Raw genomic sequence first — 11,319 nt, forward strand, 5'->3', positions numbered from 1 at the left:
ATTGTAATTTTGGATTGCCCCAGTTTTCCATCCCGGGGGTTTCTATCAATATGTCTCACATTGGGTATTCCCTTCGTATTGGGCTCGCTTCGGCCGTCCCGAGTCACGATGGCTAGTTTTCCTTTAGTCCTCTTTTAGTATCTTTAGTATCTTCTTTGGGTTGATTTTTAGGCCTGCTACGGGAGAAAAAGTGGGTGGCCTGGTTACTGCCGTGGTCCCGCGTGTAGACTGAACTAAGTATGTAGTAGGATTAGTATGATCTGTATATTATTACTGCCACATATTACTACATATTACTATCATGCATCGGCCTAACCTTGAAGGGGCGGCAGGCGCATGGAAAAAAGCTGGGGCTGGGACTGGGGCCACTTTGAGTAGTAGTGCTCTTTCATATGATTACGGTACTTTGACTTTGATACTGTAACATGATCGTCCCGGATGATCGGCCGATCGGGTGCGAGGAGAATGAGTACACAGTAGGAATACGACCATACTACCAAGGAGTTGAGGATATGAAACTATTCAAAGACCAGTCGCATCCTGTCTGCTAATTCTGTCCTGATAGAAGGGTGTCTCAGCCTGTCTATGACTCCGCCAGTGAGGGTTTCCCCAGCAGCTCATGCGGAGGCTCCACCACGATCCCTGGTGGAGTGCCCTTGCCAGAAATCATCCAATCAGCATTGTCGCGCTGCTTGTCCTGGACTAGGGGATGAGGGGCTAATACACCGTCACGCACGGCTCCTCATTGTCAGCCTCTTCTATTTTTCTTTTTGGGTTTGGTGCCTGGTGGCCAGTCAACTAGCGTGAGTCAAGGGGAGATTTTCGAGACTAGCTGGATGCTACCGTGTATTCCGTATCTTCCGTATACTCCTTAGTTCCAGTACCAAGAATAGGGCAGTGGGAAAAAAAAAGGTGGCGGCGCCGAGTACAAAAGGAAGAGACATGGCCTAACCGTGGAGCTCTCTCTCTCCAATATCTCACTGATTTATTGAAAGACTCCACTTTTTGAGGGGACCACTTTGGAACCACTTGGACCACTTTCCAGCTCCACTCGCTACTGCCTGCCTGACTGCGTGGATTTATAACTCTCGCTCTTCCCCCTCCAACAACAACACTCGTTTCCAGCTTCCCCCTCCACTCTTCCTTCTCTCACCTCATCTCTTGACGCATATTCACACACACACACACCTCCCCTCCATTATGCCGTCTATCTTCAAGTACGCCGCTGCGGCTCTGGCTGCAGCTGCTCCCTTTGCCTCGGCTCAGACATACACCGACTGCAACCCGCTGGAGAAGACCTGCCCTGCCGATGCTGGTTCCACCCAGTCCCAGCTGAACTTTGACTTTACTCAGAGCTCCGGCTTAGACAAGTGGACGACCACTGCTGGCTCCGTCAGCACCAGCTCCAACGGCGCCGTCTTCACCATCAACAAGCAGGGTGATGCCCCTACCATTGAGACCGACTTCTACATCTTCTACGGTGAGATCTCGGTCACCATGCAGGCTGCTCCCGGCACTGGCATCGTTAGCTCCATCGTCTTCGAGTCGGATGACCTGGATGAGATTGACTGGGTAAGCATCGACTTTCTGCTATTATTGTTGTATCTGATTCTAACAATCTTTTATAGGAGGCTCTCGGTGGAAACACCGGCCAGATCGAGACCAACTACTTTGGCAAGGGTGATACCTCCACCTATGATCGTGATACTTGGCCCGCCGTCGCCAACCCCCAGTCTACTTTCCACACCTACACGGTGAACTGGCAGAAGGACAAGACCGTCTGGTCCATCGATGGTACTGCCGTCCGCACTCTCAACTACGCTGATGCTCAGGGCGGCGCTCGCTACCCCCAGACCCCTATGCGTGTGCGCATCGGTATCTGGGCTGGCGGTGACCCCTCCAACGGCGAGGGCACTATTGAGTGGGCTGGCGGTCAGACCGACTACTCCAAGGCTCCCTTCTCCATGTACGTCAAGTCGGTGCAGATCACCAACACCAACCCGGCCGACTCGTACACCTACAGCGACACCTCCGGCTCCTCCGACAGCATCAAGCTTAGCGGTGCCGGTTCTCTCAGCCAGACCTCTAGCTCTTCCAGCTCGACCAGCTCCACCACCAGCTCCCAGTCTTCCACTGAGAGCTCCACCACTGCTCACACTACATTGGCTACCACCACTCAGACCTCCACCTCCGCCAAGACGACCACTGCTGGATCTACCACTGCCTCGTCTACTGATGCCACCACCTCCGGCTCTACCTCCGGCACTGGCTCTTCCACTACCTCCTCTGGCTCGTCCACCTCGTCTGGTTCCTCCAGCACTGGCTCTGGTACTACTTCGGGTTCTGGCTCGAGCTCGAGCGCCGGCTCAAGCGCCGGCTCAAGCTCCGGCTCGGCCTCCAGCACTGCTCCCCAGACCAGCGCCACCTTCAACGCAGCTGCCAACGTGGTTGCCAACTACCTTGGCCCAGTTTCCCTCCTGGGCCTGGTCACTGCTCTCCTCCAGCTGTAAAAAAGCCCATACGAACCCCCTACTTTACGCTCGCCTTTGACTACTTTTGACGCTTACTCGACTTTATGCACACACCACCTAATAACGTTTACCTCTCACATATGAAGCATACTGGGCTGGAACCGGGTTTTTGGACATGAGGAATGCTTTTTGTTTTTACTTTTTTCCATTTGGTTACTATTCCCCATTTTCCGTGATGTATCTTTTTTGGCCCTGTTCCTCATCCTGCCCTGACATGTATCTATGGATCTCATGATCATCATAACAATTACCATTAGATTAATCCGTTTCCCTTTGGGACTGATCATATTGTTTCCCTCCTACTATAATCTATTCAACTCCGAGAACAGCAAGCTTGCATCGCTGTCTAGAACTCTAGACCTGAAGCTCGACGCAAGGCTGGATATCCCCACAATCATATATTTGCTTCTTTTGTGTTCATGCAGATACACTACATCTATCGACATGCATCTGCATCGTATCTCCTGTATGGAGTACTTTATACATATGTACATGCAGCCGTCAATCCTATAATACGAATCGAACTGCTCTAGACTACCCGCGTCAGACGCAGCTGGCAAAAGCAAAAAAGCCCCATGTAACGATCGGCTGTAATTACCGAGTTTTTAGTTTTCAGTTTTTAGTTTTTTTGGGGGGCTTATATTTGTGTTATGTGTTGATGACTGCATGGTGGATATTGGATAATGGATATTAGACTTGGATCGAGTTCGGGTTAGTGGTGAATTTCGTTGCCTGGTTGTTCGACCGTGGAATGGAAGTAAATCTAGTAGTCACTGTACTAGTATTTAAATCGGGCCGGGTCCATCCGGACTAAATCTCAATGCAAATAACCAATTAATACTATGTATGTAAACCAAGTAGAAAGTAACTGTCATCCATTAACCCAAACCTGCACCTTCGGCCGAAGCGCCTTTTTTGTTTCTAGTCCCGTGACATCCGAGCTTCTTAGCTCCCATTTGTACTGGAGAGTTGTGTTGTCATCGGTGTGCCCGGTAGTTACTTTTGGGTTGTTTACCATGGATAGACATGAAAGGGTTCGGAGTGATTGGGTGGATAAGCTGATGGACCGAAGTTTGGGTCGGAGGAAAGCAGGGTCAAGGCAAGAATGAGTTATTCATAGAAACATGACGATAATGAGTATGAAAGAAAAGATGGAGTAGTCAATTTACGTTTAAGTCAATTCTATCCAATTTCTTCTTAAGTATCGTATTCAATTTCATGGCTATCGTTATAATTCATACCCTCGTATTCAGCCCCAAAACACCACACTACCGAACGCCTCCCGAAGGAACAAAGCACCCCAGATCGAAGGAAAAACCGCTTAAGACCTCCCAAATATTCCTCTTCCTTCCCTCCATCCAACCCTTCTCCCCTGAAATCACCTCAACTCAAATCGAGATCCCATCGACACCAACAAATCTCGTATCAAGCCCAATGGACCCCGTTTCGCTAGAGGTATCCACACACTAAACCATGCTATCGACCAGCCGCCAAACTCTCGCGTGGGCCGAAAAAAAAACATGAACCCACTCACGGCTGACTGTTCGCCAAGTGAACTATCCACTTACCAAGTGGGCCCCAATCGAGCGCGCTGTTCATCCCGCAGCGCCTTCGCAAGTCGCGCGACCTCGTCTGCGACGGCACGATGTTGTGTCGCTGCAAGTCGCAGTAATGCAAGGGTGCTCGTGGGCTGCCGCCGATCTGCGTTAGACAAAGCTGCAGGTGATGGGCCTGTTGATTGATCGTGCGAGTCCGCATTCGAGTCCGAGCTCGAGCTAGAGCTTGACCCGGCACCGAACAGCCGCGCGCTGAATCCGGCATAGCTTGATAAAGAGTGCAGCAGACCCTCACCGCGTTGACCCGCTGTATCTGCATGATCACCATCACCGTGCAAAAGCGACGCCCGTCGCGCTTCACGGGATACAATCCCATCAATAGCTTCGAGATGATCATCTAGCGTGGCGAACCGTCCGCCCAGAGACTCGGCTTTACTCCGCAACTGCGCCCGCAAGCGATCGAGATACTCTGCACGGCGGCGCAGTTGCGCTGCGAGTCTGGTATCCCGTGCGATCGATGCCGCGCCCCCGGACTCCAAAGCTAGCGGGGATGCGAGTAGACTGTCGACGGCGGAGCGCAGGTCTGCGCGCAGCGAGTCGAATTCCCAAGCTGCAGCGCGCAGGGCGGCGTCGCTGCCTTGGAATTCGAGGGCTAGTGCGTGTCGGGCGTCGGGTAGACTTGTTTGCAGGTTTGTTTGGAGGGTGGAGAGGGTGGATTCGCTATCTTTGAGAGTGTATGCGAGTGGGGTGAGGGTTGATAGGGTGGTGGTGAAGATATCTTGGAGGGAAGTTTGCGCGGCGATGATGGTTTCCTCCGGGGAAATGGGGATGCTAGCAGAGTGGAAGGGATTGGAGGGGAGGGCTCGTGGGTGGAGAGGGATGCAGCTGGCTGGGTAGGTGGATTGGATTGTTGGGAGCGTGCAGAGGTCTTGCGCTTGGTAGATGAGTTCGGGGAGGATGAGGAGGTGCATGATTAGGGCGATGAGGAGTGTGTTGATCGCCGTGCGGAGTAGCGTGCGCTGCTTGTGGTATAGGGACGAGAGCTTTGAGATCACACTCGGTTTCCTGATTGCATGGCCTGGAGCTGACAAGCCTGCGTCGGATGCTTCAGGTGCAGAGCTGGACTGCTGTTTCTGTTGTCCACTCGGTGTGATCTTGCGCCGCTTCCTCATATGCGGGGACCTTGGGTCTGCGGATCGCATATGCGGCGCTACCCATGATGCCTCTGAGATGGGTACCTCGTAGATGGATGGCATGACGAGCTCCGGACCTGACATACTCCATGATGAGGTAGACGAAGTCAGCGAATCTGACAGCTTTGTTTGATCCCGGTATTGGTTTTGGTCTGGGTTCGGCTTTGGGTTCGCGATCTTGTTTGCCGGCTTGGCGGTATCAACTTGCTTTTGTGTCCTGGGCGCTGGCGTGGGACTTCCAGGATCGTTGCTGGGTGTAGAGCTGCAGCTTTGATCCTTGATCGATGCCGTCGATGCGACGATCCAGGAATCCCCTAGCACCGAGCGGTCTGGAGTACGTGGTGGTACTGTTGACATGGCGCTAAACACATGTCGCGATGGACAGTGGTGCACTTCGGGTGGATAGAAGGTCGGACAGGGTCAGTAGTTAATAGAGACGAGTGCACTTTGTAAAGCTCGTAGTAATAGCACTGTCTTGTCGAATGCGACACTGCTTGCGATCATATACCGGCCCAAGGGAGTGTGTTGGAGTGAAGCGCGACGGTTTCACGCGCAAAGCGGTGGGGCAGTCGAGATTCGTCTAGCGGTACGCTTTTGCAGGGATAAACAGAACTCTTACTACTGCAAGATAGGCATATCGATGGATTCTAGTAGAGCCCGACTGAGAAAAGAAGGTAGTTTAAGGTTGTATTGTGATATGACTGTCATCGTTTACCGACTGATTTGGCTCTATAGATTAATCTCTGCCCAAGGCTCCCTCTAAGGTTACCGGCCATAGTATTAGAGAGATTAGATAACTATTAAGGAAATAACTATGTACAACTACATAAATAACTATAGACTAATTGTCAATCATATATTCCTGGCTTCTACGTAGTCTTTGAACATAACACAGAAACCTTCCTGGGCTGTAATTAGTAGGTTCTCTGGGCTAGACCCATAGTTGCGCGATGGCCGCTAATTGCAGCCGTAGAAAGTCCGGATCGACCGCGGAGAAAAGAAGATTGACCTCCGCAACACAACCATGCGCGCAGTCACTCGGCTATGGCCACGTCTCATCTCGAGGCCTATAATCAGTCAACCGGCAAGATGGGCCTCTGCAAGATCACAATGGCTGTCCACCACCGCATTCCGTCAATGTTCGTGCGCTGACGCTGCCAACGGCCGACCCAACGCTCAAGCTCCCTCAATTCCACCGAATGACCACCGAGCTCTAGGCACAAGCCAGGAGCTCTTCACCTCGTCGAACTACAGCCCCGGCTCGCCTCTCTTCCTCCCAAATGGCACCCACGTCATTAACAAGCTCATCTCCTTCCTCCGCACGCAGTACCTCCAATACGGCTTCCGCGAAGTCCTGACTCCGACAATCTACAAACGCTCCCTGTGGGAAGTCTCCGGCCACTGGCAGAACTACAAGGATGATATGTACGAGGTGACTGGTCGTGGTGCGACCGGCGAGACGGAGGGTGAACTCGGTGAGGATGAGTCGTACGGCTTGAAGCCCATGAACTGCCCTGGCCATTGCCTACTGTTCAAGTCGCAGAACCACTCCTACCGCGAGCTTCCTGTCCGCTATGCGGATTTTAGCCCGCTGCATCGGAATGAAATCTCGGGCTCGTTGACGGGTCTCACGCGAGTGCGACGCTTCCACCAGGACGATGGCCACATTTTCTGCCGGCCATCACAGATCAAGTCGGAGATTGCGTCCGCGCTGGGATTCGTGGATATGGCTATGACCACATTCGGACTTGGGCCGTACCGATTGGTGCTGTCTACGCGACCGGAGACAGATTATATTGGGACACTGGAGATGTGGGAGAATGCAGAAAGCCAATTGCGCGAGGCCTTGGATAGCACTGGGCGTGAATGGGCATTGAATGAGGGTGACGGTGCATTCTACGGACCCAAGATTGATATCCAGCTCCAGGATCAGGCGGGCAAGTATCATCAGTTGTCTACCATCCAGCTAGACATGAATCTGCCCCAGCGATTTGGACTGGAGTATCAGGTTGCAGAAGGCGAGGAGGATTATAACCCAGCGACGCCTGGATTCGCCACTCCTGTTCTCGTGCATCGCGCTATCTTTGGCTCCCTCGAAAGATTCCTGGCCCTGCTTATCGAACATCACGGTGGCCATTGGCCGTTCTGGCTGTCACCTCGCCAGGGTATCATCCTCACGGTCAACCAGGATGACGCCGTAGTTCGTCAGGCACAGGACGCTGCGGCTCGGTTCTCCGGGTTCAAGGTTCTCCAAAGCGAGGGAACTGCTACACCACCTCGCCCTCTTTCCTCGGTCGATTCCACATTCCTGATTGATGTCGACACCAGCGCACAGACTCTCAGCAAGAAGATCCAGCGAGCCAAGCAGATGAAGTACAATATGATCTTTATCCTCGGCTCGCGCGATGTTGCTGAAGGCGGCATCACCCTGGATGTCACTGGGCAGATGCAGAGCAAGACCGACCCCGAAGCTCAGCAATTCCAGTCATTGATCAAGTCTCACTTGGGAGAGGAGGCGCTGAAGAACCCCCGTGCGGTGAAACTCAAGCTGGATGAAGTGCATCCATTGCTGGTGCAGTTTGAGAGAAACTTCCTGTGATCCTGCTTTTGAGCGCTTCTATCCCTTTGTACCATATCCACCATATATCTCACGAAATGTCCAACCATGTATAACAATTCAGTGTGTTCCCCATTTCTTCTACGCGAAATCAGCCCATGCAATCGAATCCACTATGAAACCCATCTTGCGCGGTTAGCCTCGGCCAAAGGTATTCGCCTCAGGCCACAAGTGCTCCGAGTTCGGGGAGACGGTTCTTCTAAGCTGACGAGCAGTATATAATGGTAGGTATGCTCGCCACAGCCTGTACCTCAAAAATGCGCAGATGGGAAGGTAGAAAAGCTTGAAAAAAGACCCAATTTAGTCTGATTTGTCAATCTACACATTCCAAAGTTAACTGTCGATCGCCACTAATTCGCAGGGCGTCGCCGAAGGGCGTATGTCACGTGACTCCGCTGTCGGCGCCGAAAAACTCGGCGTCATCGACGATCGCGCCCTTTTCCATTGAGTCACAAATTCCCTTTTCTTCATTGGCCTCGCTGTTCTCTGATTTTAAAAGGGACTTCATACCTCAATTCTGGTGTGTCATTTGTATCATCTTTGTTCGACCAGACTGCACCTTGTCTGCTAGTCGCTCTCCTCTTCTTCTCTTTTATCGCCTCTTATCACCTTTCTCCCCCGCTGTATACCCCGCCAACCGCCAACCGCCAACATGCCGATGTATGTCCTTTTCGCGACCGCTTTTTCAGGCTGCATATCCCCTGAAAATGGCCTAACCGAGAAATTCAATGCTAATCCTTAATTCCTTACTCCAGGCTCAAAGACCCTTCAAAAAAGTATAAGCCATACAAGCCGCTGAACCTTCCCAACAGGACTTGGCCCGACAAGCAAATCACCTCCGCACCAAGATGGCTTGCAACGGATCTGCGTGATGGAAACCAGTCTCTGCCCGATCCAATGGACGGCGAGCAAAAGTACCGCTTCTTCAAGAAACTCGTGGAACTCGGCTACAAGGAAATCGAAGTCTCCTTCCCCTCTGCTTCTCAAATCGACTTCGACTTTACCCGCCGCCTCGTCGAAGAGCCCGGTCTCACTCCCGATGATGTCTGGCTCCAAGTCCTCGCTCCCTGCCGTGAGGATCTCATCCGCCGCACCGTCGACTCCCTAAGGGGTGCCAAGAAGGCCATTCTGCACATCTACCTCGCCACTAGCCCCTGCTTCCGCCAGATCGTGTTCAACATGGACAAGAAGCAGAGTCTGGAGAAGGCCGTTGCCTGCGCTAAGTACGCTCGTTCAATCACCAAGGATGACCCCTCAATGGCCGGCACGGAATGGCAGTTTGAGTTCTCCCCGGAGACATTCTCGGATACCGAGCCTGAATTCGCCGTGGAGGTTTGCGAGGCTGTCAAGGCTGCTTGGGAGCCGACTGTTGAGAACCCTATCATTTTCAACCTGCCCGCTACCGTCGAGATGTCTACTCCCAACGTCTACGCTGATCAGATCGAGTACTTCTGCAACTCTATGACCGAGCGCGAGAAGTTCGTTGTCTCCCTCCACCCCCACAACGACCGCGGTTGTGCTATTGCCGCGGCTGAGCTCGCTCAGATGGCTGGTGCCCAGCGTGTCGAGGGTACTCTGTTCGGTAACGGTGAGCGCACGGGTAATGTCGATCTCGTCACTCTCGCTCTCAACTTGTACACGCAAGGTGTCTCACCCAACGTGGACTTTTCCGATATTCCCTCCGTTATCAAGCTTGTGGAAGAGTGCAATAAGATTCCAGTCAACGAGCGCTGGCCCTATGGTGGTGCTCTGGTCACAAGGTTTGTTATTTTGCTCGGATTTTGCATTAAATATATACTGATATCCTTTCCTTTCTAGTGCCTTCAGTGGAAGCCACCAAGACGCTGTCAAGAAGGGCTTTGCTCTTCGCGAGAAGGCTGGTGCTACGGATGACGATGAGTGGAGGATGCCTTACCTTCCCCTCGACCCCAAGGATATCGGACGAAACTACGAGGCCGTCATCCGTGTCAACTCCCAGAGTGGCAAGGGTGGAGCTGCCTGGATCATTCTGCGAAGTCTGGAGCTGGATCTCCCCCGCGGTCTCCAGGTCGAGTTCAGCAAGGTTGTGCAAAAAGAGACCGAGAGAGTCAACCGGGAGCTGCGCCCATCCGAGCTCGTCACCCTCTTCGAGGAGGCATATCACCTCAAGTCAAACCCTCGCTTCAACCTCATCGACTACAACATCACCACCGATCGTTCCCAGTCCCCTGCGCCACCTGAGCCCGGCAAGGCTCTTAACACTAAGAACCTGAAGCGTCGCTTCACCGGTATCGTTGAGATCGACGGTGTCCAGCACGCTATCACCGGCACGGGTAACGGTGCTATTTCCGCCCTTGCCGCTGCTCTGTCTACCCTGAGCATTGACCTTGACGTTATCGACTACAAGGAGCACTCTATCAGCCAGAGCAACGAGGGTGGTCTTGGTCGTGAAGTCAAGGCTGCCACATACATCCAATGTACCGCCGCCGGTAGCAAGGAACAAGTATGGGGTGTCGGTATCCACGGTGATGTGGTCCAGGCTTCTCTGATTGCTCTGCTCAGCGCCGCCAGCTCCGTAAGTTTAACCTAACCGAGCCAGTCCTAAGCCATTCAAATAACTAACCTTTCCATCTAATCTAGTTCCTCACCTCCCGCGCTGGCTCCCCCGCTCCCTTCCGCCCCATCCGCTCTAACACCCTTACGAATGAGGACCTCCACGCTCTGGAGCAGCTGACCGGTTCTCCCGAGACGGCGACTGCTAATGGCGGCCTCACTGCCAAGGTCAACATTGACGGTCTGACCCGGCAAGCTGAGCAGCAGTAAGCGGCTTGAAAAGTTTGATGCTTCTTGTCATTTTGTGGAGCTGGTGTAGCAAATAATGCATAGTATATGAGTTCAATTTGAATAAATAGTGATTTTCCTCGCTGTTTTAAACTTTCGTGCCTTGTAGAGGTTGGGATTCTCAAGCAGTACCTCAATGACAATCGTCAGCAACGCCCCGGGGGTACGTTTATACTTGGGTTCTTCATAGGAGACCTGACCATGTCCGAGAATACATAGAATCTAAAGGGACTAAGTTTCTGGAATATGGTTTTGGTAAATGTGAAGTGGTTGGGTATGTGATTGCTATGTACAAAACAGAAGCCAACGCATATGCAAAACATAACAGAGTAGGCAATGGTGCAAATCAGGTATGAGGGAAATGAGAAGAAATCTTTAAGTGACAAAAACAAGATAACCAATGCTAAACAGTGAGTTCAAAAGGAAAAGGGTGTGGAAACAGCCCCCCCACAGAAATCATTCCACACAGTCCAAACAACAATCGCTTCGTTAATAAGTCTCAAAGCCATGCGCTTTCTTTTTTTTAACTCTAGGAATATTCGCAAATAGTATGCCATGCCATGTACATAGTCAGGGCTACCTCGGATCCTCATGACTCATGA

At 52.2% G+C, this 11,319-nt stretch overlaps 4 protein-coding genes across 4 annotated transcripts; 3 read left to right on the forward strand and 1 right to left on the reverse strand.

Moving 5' to 3' along the window:
* Positions 1-1,200: 1,200 nt before the first annotated feature.
* On the forward strand, positions 1,201-2,510 carry N7496_011570 (glycoside hydrolase family 16 protein; the record flags this gene model as incomplete). Its single annotated transcript, XM_056704483.1, has 2 exons — positions 1,201-1,572; positions 1,629-2,510. 2 exons carry the CDS (start codon positions 1,201-1,203, stop codon positions 2,508-2,510), a joined length of 1,254 nt encoding a protein of 417 aa, XP_056550443.1.
* A 1,585-nt stretch (positions 2,511-4,095) lies between these two features.
* N7496_011571 (uncharacterized protein) lies at positions 4,096-5,637 on the reverse strand (the record flags this gene model as incomplete). Its single annotated transcript, XM_056704484.1, has 1 exon — positions 4,096-5,637. The coding sequence occupies one exon, from the start codon at positions 5,635-5,637 to the stop codon at positions 4,096-4,098; it is 1,542 nt and encodes a 513-aa protein (XP_056550444.1).
* A 667-nt stretch (positions 5,638-6,304) lies between these two features.
* On the forward strand, positions 6,305-7,879 carry N7496_011572 (threonine--tRNA ligase MST1; the record flags this gene model as incomplete). The annotated part of the gene is made up of 1 exon (XM_056704485.1): positions 6,305-7,879. One exon carries the CDS (start codon positions 6,305-6,307, stop codon positions 7,877-7,879), a length of 1,575 nt encoding a protein of 524 aa, XP_056550445.1.
* Positions 7,880-8,549: 670 nt separating this feature from the next.
* Positions 8,550-10,699, forward strand: N7496_011573 (2-isopropylmalate synthase; the record flags this gene model as incomplete). Its single annotated transcript, XM_056704486.1, has 4 exons — positions 8,550-8,557; positions 8,653-9,657; positions 9,716-10,451; positions 10,517-10,699. 4 exons carry the CDS (start codon positions 8,550-8,552, stop codon positions 10,697-10,699), a joined length of 1,932 nt encoding a protein of 643 aa, XP_056550446.1.
* Between the last annotated feature and the right edge of the window lie 620 nt (positions 10,700-11,319).

This window comes from Penicillium cataractarum (assembly GCF_028827025.1).
Source record: "Penicillium cataractarum strain IBT 29864 chromosome Unknown utg000009l, whole genome shotgun sequence".
Taxonomy (NCBI): Eukaryota; Fungi; Ascomycota; class Eurotiomycetes; order Eurotiales; family Aspergillaceae; genus Penicillium; species Penicillium cataractarum.